Genomic DNA, 17,418 nt, shown 5'->3' with positions numbered 1-17,418 from the left:
ACATGACTGTTAACATGACATCACATATTATTTTGACTTTTTATTAGGATGTTTATTAAACATACATTCAAACTTTAACATGATTAGATTATATTGATCATTTAAAAACATGTGCATGATAAGTAATTTGATCATTTTAATTAGGGCCACAGGGCAATCGCACTGAGCACTGGTCCCATACAGCAATAGCTGTAGGGACCAGTGCTCGGGGCGAAGCATTTCATTGCACTGAAATGAATGGGACGGCCGAAAAAAATGAGCGAAAAAGAACAATTGGAGATTTTTAAACGTCTACTTCTCTGGCATAATTTCACCTAGAGACTCCATTTAAACTTTAAACAGTAGACACAAGTCTTGTGTATCGGTGTATTAATCCACGTTTCAATAGGTCATATAGTTTTTTATCAATCCCTGTTCAATGACCATGATCATTTTTGGAGAAATTCTGAGATTATAATGGGTGTGTATTGGACGGAATGTTTGTGTCACAGTGTGTGACATCATCGCCAGAGTGTAGAGGGAGAGAAAAAATTGTCAAAAAATACATTTGAAAACTGCGCTCCAGGCTGCAAATTCCACTCTACAGAAATAATTTATACATAGAAACGTAGGGAAATTTGTCTTCTCCCTCTCAATCCTCTGGTAAAGCTGTCAGAGTTATAGTTTGGGCGTAGGACGCACAGATGCGGCACCAACACGCACCAACAGCCTCATTGGCTCCCATATTAAAAACGCAGGAAGATTTCTGAAAAAGGGAGATTTAACAGTTTTTTTAGATTGCTCTAACAAAGCTATTTTTTCATTTTTCTTAAAAAAACCCCCATATGTAGACGTTCAGGAAGAACTCAGGACGCTCAAAGTGAAGTTGGATCAATGATAGGTATTATGGTTTTGCCAAAAATGTTTTCTGTTTGAGGCCAGAAATTCCACTCTGTCCACCTCTATTACGGAACATCGGCAGTTGGTGTCAGTTAATTCTGTTGATTGCTTTGATCTGATTGCCTTTGATCTTTGATGTGATTACAGTTACAGATACACACACACACACATGCACGTAAGCGCGCGCACTCCTCAAGATACACATGCTTCCAACATACACACGCACGCACGCACGCACGCACGCACGCACAAACACACAGGTAACGTTATGTGATTTTAATCACACATACACACACACACACACACACACACACACACATTTTGAGGTTAAAGGTCATAGGTTGCTGTATAAATAAATACTTGAAAAGGAATGCTTGTTGTAGGTGTGCTCCTTGTATATAATATAGTATCATAACATTACTAGTATTAATTGTTTGAAATCTCTGAATAATCTCATCATAGTGTACACACACCGGCAGTAGCCCCCGTGGCCCTTTCAGAATTTCCCCAGAGGAAATTTTCTAGTTAAATTTTAACTGCTGTATTCTGCTATAAATATATCACCAGTAATTTAACATCATTGTAATGCTTTGCAGCATATTATGATTAAATATAAGACCTTCAGTTACTATATATTCTTAATTAAACACATTGATGAAGTGTCCATGATAGTGCAACACAGAGTCTAAATGTAATGTCCAAATCAAAGAGAGAACAATGTAAATAATTTTTACAATATGCTTGTAATGTCACAGGTTTTTAGTATCATGCATGTGGATGTAGTCCTGACATTGAATTATCAGTGACAAAGCCACAGGCTTCACTTCCTGTCATGATGCTCGGCGGTAAATGGGAAGTTCTGTCAATCATTATACGTATAGAGGGAACGAGAAAAGAAGCCACTCTGAGCTTTGTGCCGACAGACTCAGTTAATGTTCTAAATGACAGTTTGAGTAGAGACAATAGAAGCTGTTTCCCTCTTTCTGTAAACATGCAGCTGGTAAAATGCATTTTCATCGTCCAACTCAGCTTCCTATGTCAAGGTAATGTATATTGTTTTCTACAGATAACTTAAAATTTAAAAATGATTCACAGATTGTCAGTTATACTGTGAGTTATGGATTTTAGCTTTATTGAAACCACCTGTAACTGAGACAAGATAGATTTATTTTTGTCTATATAAAGGTATGAACTGTATTTAATGCTATTTTTCTATATGTGTGAACGCCAGCGTTATGTAAACTTATTACATTTTACATGGGAAATATAAACAACTGGAAGAACAACTGTTTCCAGTAAAGGGAAATGCTGGTATTTTACTTTTTAAAAGTATTTTTGTCCTGCTATTTATCACAATAAAAGTAAGTAACACTTCAAATTTAACATGGACAAAGAAATACACTGCAAACAGCGTGAACTACTGGCCAAAGCATTGCTAAGTTTGTTTCACATTATTCACTGTATTTTAGAAGAAACACAGTAGCTTGTTTGCGCAATCCAAAGTTGCCTTTAGTGTCGTTATATTGGCTTTAATTTATCTGATTTAAAATTTCCATAAGTCCAAAAGTCCATCATTTTAATTTAGAAAAGTATTTAATTAAAGAAAGATGCCTTGAAGAAGATGCAAATGTTATTTACTACAGAGATCATGTGTAGGTGAAATGTGAATAAAACAATTAAAACATAGAGAAATTGTCCTAGATGGAAATCTTATGATACACAGTTGTATACATGCTATTTCTTTTGTATGTATTTTTTGTTTTTAATTTAATAGAATTAAAGTTATTTGTCTATATTACATTACAATAATCTGTCAATACAACCTTAGGAGCATGCATATTGCTGATCTTTATGCAATATGATAAAAATCCTTTGAATTGATAAAAAAATTGGTGTTAAGTAGAAAATGTGCAAAATTACACATGGCAGATAAATTATTTATGGTGTGATCTCTTTTGGAATTTTAGTCACACTTAATATTCAGTCACAGGGAGAGGAAAACATAAACTTAGTCTCTATAAAAGAAGATCATGTGGAAGATGATTATGGCGGTCTGTGTTTGACTCTATGGTTTGACACATGTTGACCGCACTCAATCCACATGCTGAAACCTAACCTGAAGATAGTCGGTCACGTGGTTGCTCTTCAGATGAGTTTGATGCATTCGGTCTGTGGTTTGATGTGGTGTTTTGGTAAAGAATTTGCAGGTTTGATGCTCACACTGATGGTGAAAGTGATGAGACTTTTCATTTCTTTATTTCAGCTTTGCAAAACTCGTCCACACAAACAGAACCGACTGATGTCCAGGTGACAGCAGAGGGAAATAATACAGGAGGGATAATACAAGAGGAAATCAACAGTAAGTTAAATATTTATCTTTCTCTTCCTCTCTCCCACACAAAAACAAACACAGTTATATCAGATTTTTACACTACCAGGATAAACACTTATGTAGATGAATATGCAGAATCTTCTGGCTCTTATTGTCACAGGATGTGGGGTGACCTGCTTCTGAAACACTTGTCGGTGAATTTTGCAGGTGCAAATCATGAGGGTGTGAAGCATTCTCCCACGCAGACTCTAGTTTGCTCTGCAAGCGACCTTTGCTGCTGTTTGCTGCACCCTCAGTCACACAAGTATCTCAGTCCAAATCATTAAATTTCACAATCATTGAAATGTAACATTTACACATTAAAACAAAGCTGGAAAATATAAATATAGAGGTAAGTGTAACCGTAAACAGGAAAAAAATACAGTTTACTTATTTTCCATTTTCACCTTTATTGTATGCTGCCCTACAAAGCCAAACTGCAGTAACTACAGTTTTGGTCAAAATTGAGTTATAACTTTCCCTTGTATTTTGTCTACACCCTGTAGCTAAAACACTTATTTACTTATTACATACAAGAATCCTCAGTTACTTATTTATTTATTATTATTATAATTAATTATTTATTTTAACCTTATTTTTTACTTTTTTTAAATTATTATTTTTTGATTTACACATTGTTTGTTAGTCACCCAATCATGTTCCTTTTGGGCCATAAATATAAAATAAGAAAACATCCTAGGAGGCAGACCGTATGTCTTGCTCTTCATTCTTCATGATGCACAGTATTTCTATTGTATCGATATGTTTATATTTTCAATTGTGATGCGGATGTGATGTGATACTCCATGTAATTATAACATTGGTTCCTGTTCTAATGTGCCTTACCTCCTAATAAAAATATTAAGAAAAAAAAATTGAGTTATAACTAAGAATGAACTCCCTGATGTCTGTTTTATCTTGTGACAAAGTTTTAGATTTCAATTTTGCTTTAATTCAGAGAAATGATGATATAAACATGGCAATAACTACAAAATCCAACTCAAAACCAAAGTAGACTGCTTGTCTGATTTGACTGTGAGGACAAGAATAATATACATTTTAATTGTGTTCATTTTTAAATTTTAAAGTTTATTTGATCGGGAAATGATTATCTAGATACTGATTAAGTAAAAAAGTGAGATAAAATTACAAGACTAAAATATAGCATTACTTAGTCCAAGTCTAAAATACACAAATCTTTGACTGGAGTTGTTAAACACTTTTAAATACATTTATAACAAAATCAATTTGAAAATGTTTATTCACTGAAAACAAAATATAAAAGCTGAAAGATGACAACAACATTGTTTTACTGCATTCATCACCAATACATGTAGAAGTAAGTGACATGTCACCTACGTACTTATAACCCATTTGCCTGGCCAGTTAAATTATTTTTATAAAAACAGTTTTTCTTAGTTTTACCCCTTGCGTACTGCAGTTAGGCTTTGTAGGGCAGTATAGTTTACAGTAGAAATACTACAAAGGTTAATGACCAGAATGACAGGGTTGCTGTCGTTTTATATTCACTATTGCTCCACAAAATACTATGAAAATAATAATGAAATAAAGATGTTGTAAATGTAAAGCAATTATGAATTACATTTTTAGAAAACTTCATATGATGAATAAATATAATTTACTGTAGTATAAGACAATGGTAGAAGCTTGTGTGGTCACATATTTTACTATTTAATGTCAGTATTTATTTAAGTGAGAAATAAACAAAATATATTATTATTATTTTTTATTATTATTAATAATAATAATAATAATAATAATAATAATAAATACAACTTTATTTATAGAGCACTTTTCATACAAAATATGTAACTCAAAGTGCTTTCTAATATTGAATAAAATAAGCAATATATCTCTTTCATTGTCATGTCACTGTAATGTTATCTAAAGTAAATTATAATGACATAAAGATGTTGTAAATGTAAAGCAATTGAGAATAATATGTCAGAAAACTTATTTTATCTTACTTACTTATTTACTGTTGTAAAAGAAAATGGTAGAAGCTCATATGGTCTCCTGTTTATTATTACTTTATTTATTAATAATAAATAAAAACTGTATTTATAGAGAAGAAAAGATGTAACTCAAAGTGCTTTACTAAAAATAAAAAACAATATATCTCTTTCATTGTCATGTTATTGTAATATCATCTAAAGTAATAATAATAATAATAATAATAATAATTAAAAATAATATAATAATAAGTGCTTTCCTATATAAAACAAAAAATGTAACAAATTAAAACAAGAAAAATACAAACAAATAGAAAAAAAGCAGCAGATGATGAAATAAATAAGTGAAAGTAAAAAAATGTGACCATTACAAATAATATGAACGAGAGAATTAATTTAAAAAAAAAGGACAAAAGAATGATATCAAGTAATGGTCAAATACATTTTTAATAAAAAGGTTTTCAGCTATTGTTGAAAAACGTTTACAGAGCCCCCATCTCTTATAGCTTTCAGTAAGGTGCTACATCATTTTAGAGCACTGCATTGATGATTGACAAAACTCTTTGCGTGGGAATATTTAATATTAGGGCTATTTCAAAGGAAATACTTCAGCTTCTTTGAGTAAAGGTAGAGTGAAGAGGCCTTTAGTTCAGTTATAGCAGCTCTTATTTATCATCATCTTCGGTTTGAAGTTTAAAAGTGACCCCTTTTTTATCGGAAAGCCTTTCTTTTAACAGATAACTTCTACACAATGTGTAGGTTAAAACATATTTAAAAGATGAGAACATGAAGAATTAGGTAATAGCGGGCAGGAAATTTACAGATGTGTTACATGTATAACACGTGGCAGATAATTCACTGGTCTCCTTTCAATCACACTGCTCTGATTTAAACACAAGAATCTGATAATTGTCAAGTGTTTGTTGTTAAAATAAGTAACTACTCGATCAGCACATGTGGTTATTGTATGTGTGATGTAGTGCATAGTGCAAGAAACAACAAGGTCAGTAGTTTATTTAGTCTCAATTCCACATTCACCGTCCTGGTGCTGTAAACACTCACCGGAGCACCAAATGTGTATTCATCCACAGCTGAAAATAGTCCCCAACAAATGCACTATTTACTCTTGTTTGTGAAATGTTTGCGCCAATAGGTTGGAGTGTTTCCTCTAAAATAGGCCTTGACTAAAATACAATTCTGTAAAAATATTAAATAATTCTACGCTTTGAGTAACAAATATGTTTTATTAATCTTCAATGAATTGTTTGAAAATTATAGAATACCCTACTGAAAGCTGAGATGCTCTATGAACTTTTTTTTAAACAATAGCTAAAAACCTATTTATTTAACTTGGCTTTTACTTAATGTCATTCTTTTTGCTTTTTCTTTCTTTTTCTTCTTTGACTTCTTTTTTTTTTTTTTACTAATTCCCTTCTCTGTTTTTTTTTAGTTTCACCTATTTATTTTTTCTGCCTAACTTTTTCCCCTCTAATTTTATGTAATTACCTTAATTGAATTGTATTGCATTTGTATTAGAAAGTGCAAGTTGTAGAAAGTTGTAAAACAAAGTGACAGTTCCTGAAAGACTTGACACAGAAGGAAAGTGTGAAAGTTTTAAGAAACTCGACAGAAAGAGAGAACAAAAATGTATACTTAACTGGAATTACCACAACACAACTCATTGTGTGTTTCTGTGCCCTCAGGTGACCCTTATGTTCACAGACTTTCTGGTAAATGCAGCTTTGCTCTCAAGATGCCTGAAAACAGGAAGAGTGATGTGGTTGCAATATCGGCGGACTACACAGACACAGTGGTGGAACAGATCTGTCAGGATCTGGACTGTGGCAGCGTCTATCATGTGAATAAAACCAGCTCGCCTCCCAATGTCACCTGCTTTAACCGCTGTGTGCACAGAGAGGGTCGTTTGCAGAACTGTTCGAAGAGTGTGGGTGGTAACTGTGCTGTGGTTACTGAAGCTGTTTGTGGTAAGATTTGTCTCTAATTCCTCATCTAGTACTGCAGGATTGTGACATGCATTTAAAAGAAAATCTGCTTTTATTTTCCTTTCCACTCAAAAAATCTTCTTGATTTTTTTTCTCTTTTAACAAACAAACAACAACAAGAAACAGTAACCTATTTAAGAACTTAACATTTCTACTCCAATATAGTAGTAAATAATTAAGTAATTATTAAAGTAAATTTGCCATAAACTGGACCGTGTGTCGTGTCCTCCTCAGGCCACCAGGCGGTGCGGCTGGCCGGAGGCTCGGACCGCTGTGCTGGCCGGGTGGAGCTGTGGAGAGACGGGAGGTGGGGCACCGTGTGTGACGACCAGTGGGACCTGCGGGACGCCGACGTGGTGTGCGCCCAGCTGGGCTGCGGTTACGCCCTCAGTGTGACAGGACAGGGCGGCTCCTTCCCCCCGGGCAGAGGACCCGTGTACCGGGACGAGCTGAACTGTACCGGCAGAGAGCGGAACCTCTGGGCCTGTCCGGCCGCTCAGAACGACTCTGACTGCGGACACAAAGAGGATGCTGGGGTCGTATGCTCAGGTCCAGTTACAAGTTAATTAATAAGTACAGAAAATGAATGACATATACGGAAGAGGATTAGGGCCACACAAGAAAAAAAAAATTGAGTTCTGACTTTAAAGTCAACTCAGAATTCTAAGAATAAAGTCAGAATTCTGACTTTAATGTTAGAACTCAAATATTTTTTTCTTGTGTGGCCCTTATCCTCTTCCGTAGACATAAAACAAAAATAATGGAATTAGAGTTTATTCTTGTAGAAGTTGGAAGTGAATCTCTAAGGTCATTTAGGTTTCTATGGTTATTAAGATAGCTGGAGTGGTTGAATGCTCCAGAAAGAAATATTAAGTGAACCTTGACTTTAAATTTATTTTCTGTAGTAAAGTATTTGTTTAGAGTAAAACAAAGTCAAATTAATAACAAAACCATTGATTATAGCAGCCCTGTGATGTTTGTAATTTGAGCAAAATACTAAAGTTAGTATGCTAGGATGTTTATAATTTGCACACTAGATAAATTGGCCCTTGTAACAGGTGGTTACAGGTCGTAAATCTTACCAAGTAGGTTTGTTGCCTATACCAGATAAACAAAGGTTACTTTTCTTGCCAAAACCTAATCAAATAATGTTAATTTTGTTGATTAAACCTTACTATGTAGTTTTGTTGCAATAACCTATAAATTAACATTAGTTTTGTTGCCTTTGCCCAACCAAGTAGTTCTGTTGCATGAACTGAACCAAGTTTTTTTTTATTGCCTAAACTTAACCAAGCAACTTTCGTTTTGTTGACTAAATCTGAACAAACTGCAGCACAAAAATAATTAGTGAATTAAGTCTAAAAATCTGTTCCTTGCAGGACACAAACCCAGGTCTCCGAGGTGAAAACCCTATGCTTGACCCAGCTGCATATTTGTTCAGACATTTAAAAAAACCTCATAGTGAAACTTAAGGAAAAATGAGGGACCACCAAAGTCATTAGGATCAATTCTCTGGAGAACATAAATGTGGAGTGTTATGACAATCGTTGTTGTTGAGATGTTTTAGTTGGTCAGAATGTAGTCATAGTAAAAATTTAAACATGCAAAAATATGTGTCCTCAATGGTGAATTCATAAGCCCCTTACTATTAGGATATAATTACCTCTCAATCTACTGTGTCATATTTATTTTCCTCTAATAGATTCTCGGTTTGTATCTCCTTGTGTCTGCAGAGATGAGAGCAGTCAGACTGACTGGAGGTCTGGACCGCTGCTCTGGTATAGTGGAGATCCATCGTAATGGCAGCTGGGGTACGGTGTGTGATAACTGCTGGAGTGAAAGCATGGCCTCCATGGTGTGCTCCATGCTGCAGTGTGGTGCAAAGCCTAAGCAATACACCCGGTTTCTTCCTCCTCTCGCTCACAACAACGGGACACTGTTTTACTATATATGTGATGGAAAGATGCGGAATCTGTGGCAGTGTAAGGAGTACTTCAATAATAAAAACTTGTGTGCATACTCAAAAGCATCGGGCGTCATCTGTAACGGTGAGTGACACAGATTTGTGTTTTTTAATGAAGTATGTTTTAGTTGGCTGTTGGCTTTGTATAAGGCAACAAAACCTGATGTGGAATAGGGGAAACAGCTCTCATGTCCAAAACAGGAACCAAAAGCAGCTATAGTTAAATGCTATCTGTCTCCATTTTCTGGCATTACAGAATCATATAATTTTGTTAGAAACATGTTGAGCTCATTCTGCTTCTATTGATAAAACATTCTTAATATTTTGTTTCTCCTGCAGGTTCCCTCGGGTTCCCTGCAGCCACCACAGCCTCCACAGCTAATGCAACTGTGATAACCAAGTGGACGACTGGTAAATATATATATATATATATTATCTTACTAAAATAGACATGAATCACATTATGTTTATTAATAATGTTGCTTCTTTTGCTCATTTGAGAGGGTAGGTAGGACAACAGAATTGTCTCAGTGTGTTTTAAAAGTCACAGGAAGATATAAAGTCTTGAACTAACAGAAAGTGTTAGTATTATGTGTATTTTTTTTCTTTCTGTCCATGCAAGAAAGTACCACCCCAGCTGTTCAAGCTAAAGGCTTCGCCTTACCGTCTCCAGAGCTGCTCATCGCCATCGCTCTAGCTCTTCTCTTCCTCGTGCTTCTGATCACAAACACGGTGCTCTGCTGCCATTACAGAAGAAAACACGGTAAGTTCTCCTCGCTTCGGTCACACAATCCAGAGTCAAGCAATAAGCAATTCTCAAGAATAAGGTGTGTTTTTGCCATCAGCAGCTGTGAAATCAATAAGTGAAATCATGTTGTGGTTTTGAATATTATGTAACTTCAGTTCCAAATGTCTACTGCTCAGTAGATTAAAGCAGATAAAAACAGGTTGCATAACTTTTACTCAATGTAGGTCTGAAAATGATTTTGTTTATCAGGAGCATTAAAAAAAAAATTGAATTTGTAATCCTATTATCAAATATTTTTTCTTAAATATCTGTATATATATATTATGAAATGGCCAAACATGAATAGGCACATTGAAAAGTGGTTATGACTCCCTGAAATAGTCTCCAGAACTGTAACCTTTTCTTGTAGTCAAAATAAACAATATTAACATATTGATAGATTATGAATGTTTCAATGAGGGAGGAATATTAGATGTGTTTTAAGAATTTTTCTTCTTCTTAATAATTATAATAATAATAATATTAATACATAAGACTTTATAATTGCTTTACAGTAGGATAAAAACAAGCAATAAATAATTTGGTAAAGAGGATAAAACGTGTGTATGGGGGCTTAGCAGGGGAAGGCAAGTCTGAAACGGTGGGTTTTGAGGGCTTTTTGAATGAACAATGTTGGGGAATTTTTAATGTGGTTTCGTAATGAGTTGCACAGGGAGAGGGGCGATGACGGAGAATGTCACCCCAGGTGACAGGTTATTAACAAGGTTATTTGACCTTTCTGTGGAAAAAAATACATCAGACGCAAACTATTATGTCGAGAAATATTTTGTATATTAAAACATGTCAGAGAGGATCTTTAAAGGTTATTTTTGTTACCTTCATACATATTAATATTCATAATAGCCATATTTGCTGAAACTGTCACTATATCCTGACAGTAGTACATGAGAGGGATAATCTATGCTTCCAGCTCAAACTCTCATTTTTCCCCTCAGAACTTTTTATTGAATTTTGCATTATTATTATTATTATTATTATTATTATTATTATTGTTATAATCAATAATAATAATAATAATGCAAAATTCACTTAAAAAATCTGAGGGATTTTTTTTAAAAATTATTATTATTATTATTATTATTATTGTTATTATTATTATTATTATTATTATTAATAATAATAATAATAATAATGATAAAAATTAAAATACTACTACTACTACTACTAATAATAATAATAATTCAATTTATATAGCGCTATTAAAAATATCCAAACTTAATCAAACAAACATAACGAGGTCAGCATATATAATGTATAACAATCAACCTACACTACACTATAAACGTGTACTAACTCATTTTTAAGATAAAATTATATCCTATCATAAATCTCTCACTTTAGACAGTGAAACACTCAGCATGAGTTAAATAGGCCAATCGTTTTTCTATCTAATGTCTCCACAGCCTTCTTGATCCAGCAGGCGCACACCAGCCAGCGAACTCCGTCTGAACATCATCACAACAGCTACCAAGACGCCGTCGACCTCATCAAGGTCACCCCCAACCCTCTGCAGGCAGAAGGTCAGCTGCTGAACATTATTAAGACTGAGATAATTTAAAAAAAAACTGAGTGTGTGAGCAGAATCTACCACCTTTTATACTAACACGACTCAGTCTTGTCTCTCTGTATATCCTATATGTATTTATTTACATGCACAGTAGTGAGGAAGTTGCAGAATTGTGCAGCGTCTACAAAGCGTAATCAAGTCGTTTTTGTGTGTGTGTTTGTCTCAAAAAGTCCCCTCCAACCCCAGGTATCTTTGGACCCAGCTTAGTAGTGTTGACAGCACGTCAGTAGATACAGACTATGAGCAGTATGACCCAAGCAATGACCCGTCTGTCCCTTTATCAACCTTTCGGAGTGAGCTACGTTCTTTTATTTCCATTTGTGATTATTCCTGTGTGTGTTTCTCGGTCTTTGCCTCTTGAGATGTTCTCTCGCTGTGCTGCTGCATTTTGCAGTTGAAGATGCTCTGAAATGCATATATATGTGTGTGTGTGTTTGTGTGTGTGTGTGTGTGTGTGTGCGGTTTGTACAATGCTGTATGCACCGTATGTTTGCAGGGTGGTTTGTGATTAAAACAAATATCTTGTGTGCATGGCTTTGTACCCAGATTCTCAGAGGTACAGAACAGACGTGAACCCTTTGAGGCCCTCGGGTCTCGACAGCCTCTTTGAGGAAGGTGAGTCACTGTTAGTTTGCAAAGATGCTGCAAAAGCAAAGATGTTTCACTTGGCAAATACACGCAATAATATTTCCACTGTACGGTACTGCGGTTTCCAGCAATTGTCACATTGACAGAACTAAATCTTTTAGAACAAAAATCAATTGATTTCTAATAGTTTAAACGGAAATATTTTACGAGATTGGATTTCTTGCAACAAATATTAAACTTTTTTCATGTTTTAGTCAAAAAACGAAATATTTAACTATAGAGATACATTATCCCCATCTATTTTTTTTTTAAATAGTGTTTTTACTAATATGTTCTAATTTTTATTTTCCAGTCCCTGAACCAACAGAGCCAGTGATGGGAACCTTTGAAGGCAATGATGGCGGCCCTGACGAGCCTCAATATGCCAGAGTGTCAAAGATCTCAATGGACTCATTTGATACCTCCAGTACGTCCTCGGGGGAATGCTACGAAAACACAAACAACGGCTACATCATGGTCACTCCCGGTCAGTCAAATTCATTCACCTGCTTCCCTTCAAACAGTACCGTGTTGTAAAGTTACTGTGTGAGACTAAATAAATGAGCTGAATGTTAAGCAACTCAGGGTTTCCACTATATTCATTTAGTAGCAGCAGCCCGCCATGTAGGTGTTATGGTAAGAACGTGTTAGACCAGCCTTCAAAATAAAAGCAAGCACATGTAGCTTTCAAAATAAGAGCACATGGATGTGTTAACAGAGTTCACCACAGAATTTACAAGAAGACTGTCAAACTAGTTACTACTACTAAAGCTTGTTTTGCAGTCAAGTGTCATTTTTTATACTTTCTAAATTGCTGACTGATATTGACATCCAGAGGGACAAATAACCCATTACCCTCACTGCTGAAAAAAATCCCAAAGGAAACACTGGGATTGTATGAAAATTCGTACAGTTGAATATTCATACCTATGATATTCATTTTGCCATACATTTGGCAGGGTGTCTCCCGCTGTTTTAAACAGAAATCATTATGTTGTTTTCTTATCATATGGCACAATTCACTGCAATATATTTTAAAGTCTTGATGCTTATGATAATACGGTGATTCTAGGCTAAAACAACGTGTGTTTCCTTCATGCTAAATACAATTGCAATTCGATGAGGTTGTCTAACTGCAGGTACACAGCAGGCGGCGACACCTGTGATGTGATGAGGTCGACCCAAACTTGCAAAGTGAAGCAATATAGGTCCTTGATAGAAAAACGACACATTTTTTTCTTGTAATTTTTATTTCCCTTTAATATCAGAAGATTTTCAGATTTTTTTTCCCTCGCAAATGTATTAAATTTATAAAAGAAAAATACATTTTTGTGTAAGTTAACAACTTTAAATCAAGGAATATAACCTCCTCCCCTGGATCCTTATTTATGTTTGGTTCTTTTTACCTTACAGTGGCACTAATAAACTGTTGTATGTTGCAGCTCCTTTCTTTCCAAAGAAAATGATAATACCACTAGGGAGGATTTTGCTTTGAAATTCAATATTCATCAATAGTTTTTGTACAGTCCCTAAACAGAATCACACACTCGTGGCTCGTGGTATAGGAGGATATGAAAGATGAAGCGAACCTGAAACTGTATCAGAAAGCTTTCCAAAGATATATAAAGTCTTATTCCCTGTGCTCTGACAAATTACAGAAGGACAGAGCCAATCATGTGTTGCCAACGCTGCCTTTGACCCTTTACGACTCGTCTTAAGGAAAGATAAACTTCATCCCGGACAAACATCAAACCTGCAGAATTCAGGTAAATATCACCAAACAGATGTTAAACATGTGGGGAAGGAGATATATAACATTTGTTGATCTTTGTTATTGTCTGATCATTAGGTGATAGTGATAGCGGCCCCATTTACTCCCCTGTGAGCCCCGACCAAGACTCTTCATCTGAGGATGACTACGATGATATCGGCTCCTAAACAGAGGAGGTAACTGCAGCTCACAGAGACCAGCAGTCTGGGACTGATGCACAAACCTGCACTGAGCGGAAACATGAACTATAACACCTGATAAGACTCAGGAAACACGATGAGCTGTGTCATTTGGTGATTTGCTGAAAGAAGGTTAAACTGTACTGAATTTAGTTATAAAGAGTAGGTCTAGATTACGTATAACTACTGATCCTACAGGTTCATCCTAAAGATGTCGAGATCAGGGCTCAGTGCAAACTGGGAACTCATATTTCTATATGGAGCTCACTTTATGCACAGCAGTGTTCTCACACAGGAAAAAGTCATCCTCAAACTGCCACAAGGTGGAAGCACAGCATTGTCTAAAGTACATTTTTTGCAGCGGTATTAACATTTCAGGACTCAGACCAAATGTACACAATATGTACAGTATATGCCCTCATACATTTGACCATGTTGTGTAGTCAAATAATGTATTCATGTAGTGTGATCATACTTTTGGGTGTATCGGAATCAGTTTGTAGATTATATATATTGGAAAAAGGTCATTCATACCTTGACTGAATGTATTTTAGATGCATACATATCACCAAGCCAATCACTACATGCTGAAATGTAAAGAAATATATTAACACAACCTGCTTCTTCTATTATGATGAATATTCAGAAACTTTTTAATGTCTATTTTGGCATTGTTCTTACACCAAAAATCGTGGCATGTGATCATATCTTTAGACTTCTAGACATTATTATGGGAAACACAAGATAAAATACAGCATCATGGGAATGAACAACCCAAGAAAAGAAGGCAAAATATTTTTTCATAATGACAAAATGTTTTATTTTTTTATGTAGACTCAGCCATTTAAAAAAAAGTATTTTGTGTTTTTTCTCAAGAATGTTGTGCAAGATATGAAAGTACTTTCTAGATTATTTTTTTTTGGTATTTTTCATGCTTTATTGAAAGTGACAGATAGAAAGGGGGTGACAGAGGGGAAGACATGCGGCAAAGGGAGCTCAGGCCGGATTCGAACCCGGCTCCGCCGCAGCAAGGACTCAGCCTTAATGGTAAGCGCTCTACCAGTGTGAGCCACTGGGACGCCCCTATGAGTACTTTCTAATTAATAATAAACTATCAAGACACTTAATATCTGTATGTTTAATAATATATTTCTGTAATCTGAAATACCTTTATAAAAATACCTGTTTTTGTACAACCACCTGTACAGGTGCATCTCAATAAATGAGAACATCATAGAAAAGTTTTTTTTATGTCAGTAATTCAGTTCAAAAAGTAAGTTCAGAAATAACACATTATATAGATCCATTACACACAGAATGGAACATTTCATGTCTTAATTTATTTAATTTCTTCTAATTATAATCATTATGGCTTACATTTAATGAAGACCTAAAATTCAGTGTCTCATTTTTTTTTTTTATTACAAAAGACCAATTTTAAAAAGTATGTTTAATATGGAACTGTTGGCCTCTGAAAAGTATGTCCATCTGTATGACTCAATACTTGGTTGGGGCTATTTGACCTGAACTACTGGAAATGGACTATTCCATCATATTCTAATCTATTGAGATGCACCTGTATATAGAATCTGCTGTATATTTTGTTTAATTAAAAAAGAAAATGAAACTATTGAGTTCTACCACAAGGTGGCAATATAAGCTTGTAAATAACTAAAGGCTGACTGGAGCAAAGCCCTTACAGACTATATAAACTACAAAAACAACTTTACATAGCTTGAAATATTTTCTGAATAAATGTTCTCCAGGCTGCGACACTTTGTGACACAATAATGTCCGTGCTGAGCAAAGAAGTCAAAATAATGCACTGTGAACGGGGGGCGGGGCTCTGGGTCCTGATCGGGGGCCAACATAAACCATCAGTGCGGTTTGAAACCAGACCTGGCACGGCTCTTCTTGGTCCATTACATCTGCAGCAGCTGCAGAGCATCAACGCTTCCTCCTGATCCAAAGTGACGCCTTGAATCAAAGCGATGTCTTGTTTTGTGGATGTAAATATGACAAACTGCTTCAAAAGCACCTGTAAAACTTAAAAAAAAACAGGGGGGTTGCAGCGGCGAACACACAGATAAACACGGATTAGCTTCAGCTCGCCTAACGTGAGGACGCGGGAGTGATGATGCATTAGACTGATAACCAGCAGAATTGGGTGTTTTTTGACTGGAAGGTATTTGGCAGAGAAGAGGAGGAGGATGAGTGTGTGGAGGGGGTGAAGCTGAGGAGAAGAGGAGGCAGAGATAAAACGTGTCCGAAAGAATCATATATTTCACTCAAATTTAGCCCAGAACCCTGCATCGAGATAAACAGACGAATTAACGACCAGATCTCCTTATGAAACTCAATCTCTTTCACATGCCGGAGAATCCAGCGCACTCGCACTCACACACACACACACACACACACACACACACACACACACACCAACCCACACACCACTTAACAGAGATTCCATCTAAAAGTATGCAGTCTGATATATTACAGATCCTCCTCAAACAGTTTGCTTTTGTGTTATTCCGCTCTGAAACGTCGATAAATCAGAATCTTAAAATCTGCGGATTTACAGTCCTGATTAACATCAAGGGAAAGAAATGTAGTACACTAGTATTTGAAGTAGCTTGTAGTATATGAGGGATTAGAAGATCAACCCTCTGTTTTTACTTTGTTCATTAAATCAGTAACACACAAAGGATTACGGCTCCATAAGTCCATAAGTTGCTTAAAGTGTCCCGACAACAGATCCTGCCCGAATTTAAACTTTTGAACTCTGTTTGGTGCAGGAGGTCTGGAGACGACAGTACCTGCCTGCAAATAACATGTAGAACATACTAGAACATTACAGCTTCTGCAGTTTGTGTTCACAACTCTTGATGTTTATCATTAAGATAAAGAATATTACAAGTACTGTAGTTTTCTGTGGCTCTTTTTTTAGCATGGGGAATGTGTTTACAATATGTGATACTCTCAAAGTTCTGATTAAAACTTTATTTTCTGTCATAAAATATTTTTAAAGACATACTATGCAGGACTTGGCTCCTTCATCACGGCTCAATGGAAAAGGAAGCAAACCCCGATTTCACTCCCCTTTCCCGCTTGTTTTATTTGCGTTTTTTCTGCGCTGTGTCCGCTATTTTAGTAGCCTCATGCTTAAAGGGTGATGGCCACAAATGTCCTCAAAATTAAGTAGGTTTATGCTGCCTGCAGACAACATGATCACGGTCATGTGAATATTAAGTAGCCACGTGGAACGCAGTCCCTTCAC

At 35.6% G+C, this 17,418-nt stretch overlaps 1 protein-coding gene across 1 annotated transcript; it reads left to right on the top strand.

Moving 5' to 3' along the window:
• The first annotated feature begins 1,809 nt into the window (after nt 1–1,809).
• Nucleotides 1,810–15,756, top strand: LOC131984303 (T-cell differentiation antigen CD6-like). Its single transcript, XM_059349162.1, has 13 exons — nt 1,810–1,922; nt 3,143–3,238; nt 6,927–7,208; nt 7,461–7,775; nt 8,960–9,274; nt 9,529–9,600; nt 9,812–9,952; nt 11,401–11,517; nt 11,735–11,857; nt 12,111–12,179; nt 12,505–12,678; nt 13,850–13,957; nt 14,041–15,756. Exons 1-13 carry the CDS (start codon nt 1,871–1,873, stop codon nt 14,127–14,129), a joined length of 1,953 nt encoding a protein of 650 aa, XP_059205145.1. The 5' UTR covers nt 1,810–1,870; the 3' UTR covers nt 14,130–15,756.
• The last annotated feature ends 1,662 nt before the right edge of the window (nt 15,757–17,418 follow it).

This window comes from Centropristis striata, chromosome 14 (genome assembly GCF_030273125.1).
Source record: "Centropristis striata isolate RG_2023a ecotype Rhode Island chromosome 14, C.striata_1.0, whole genome shotgun sequence".
NCBI lineage: Eukaryota > Metazoa > Chordata > Actinopteri > Perciformes > Serranidae > Centropristis > Centropristis striata.
Note: the sequence above shows the minus strand (reverse complement) of the source record. Positions and strands in the feature narration are given on the sequence as shown.

What these genes read in the sequence shown, in the direction of transcription:
- LOC131984303 (XM_059349162.1), top strand. Translation starts at nt 1,871, where the DNA reads ATGCAGCTGGTAAAATGCATTTTCATCGTCCAACTCAGCTTCCTATGT. An exon ending in GGTTACTGAAGCTGTTTGTG is followed by an intron (nt 7,209 to 7,460) that starts GTAAGATTTGTC and finishes TGTCCTCCTCAG; the next exon opens with GCCACCAGGCGGTGCGGCTG. An exon ending in ATCGGGCGTCATCTGTAACG is followed by an intron (nt 9,275 to 9,528) that starts GTGAGTGACACA and finishes TTTCTCCTGCAG; the next exon opens with GTTCCCTCGGGTTCCCTGCA.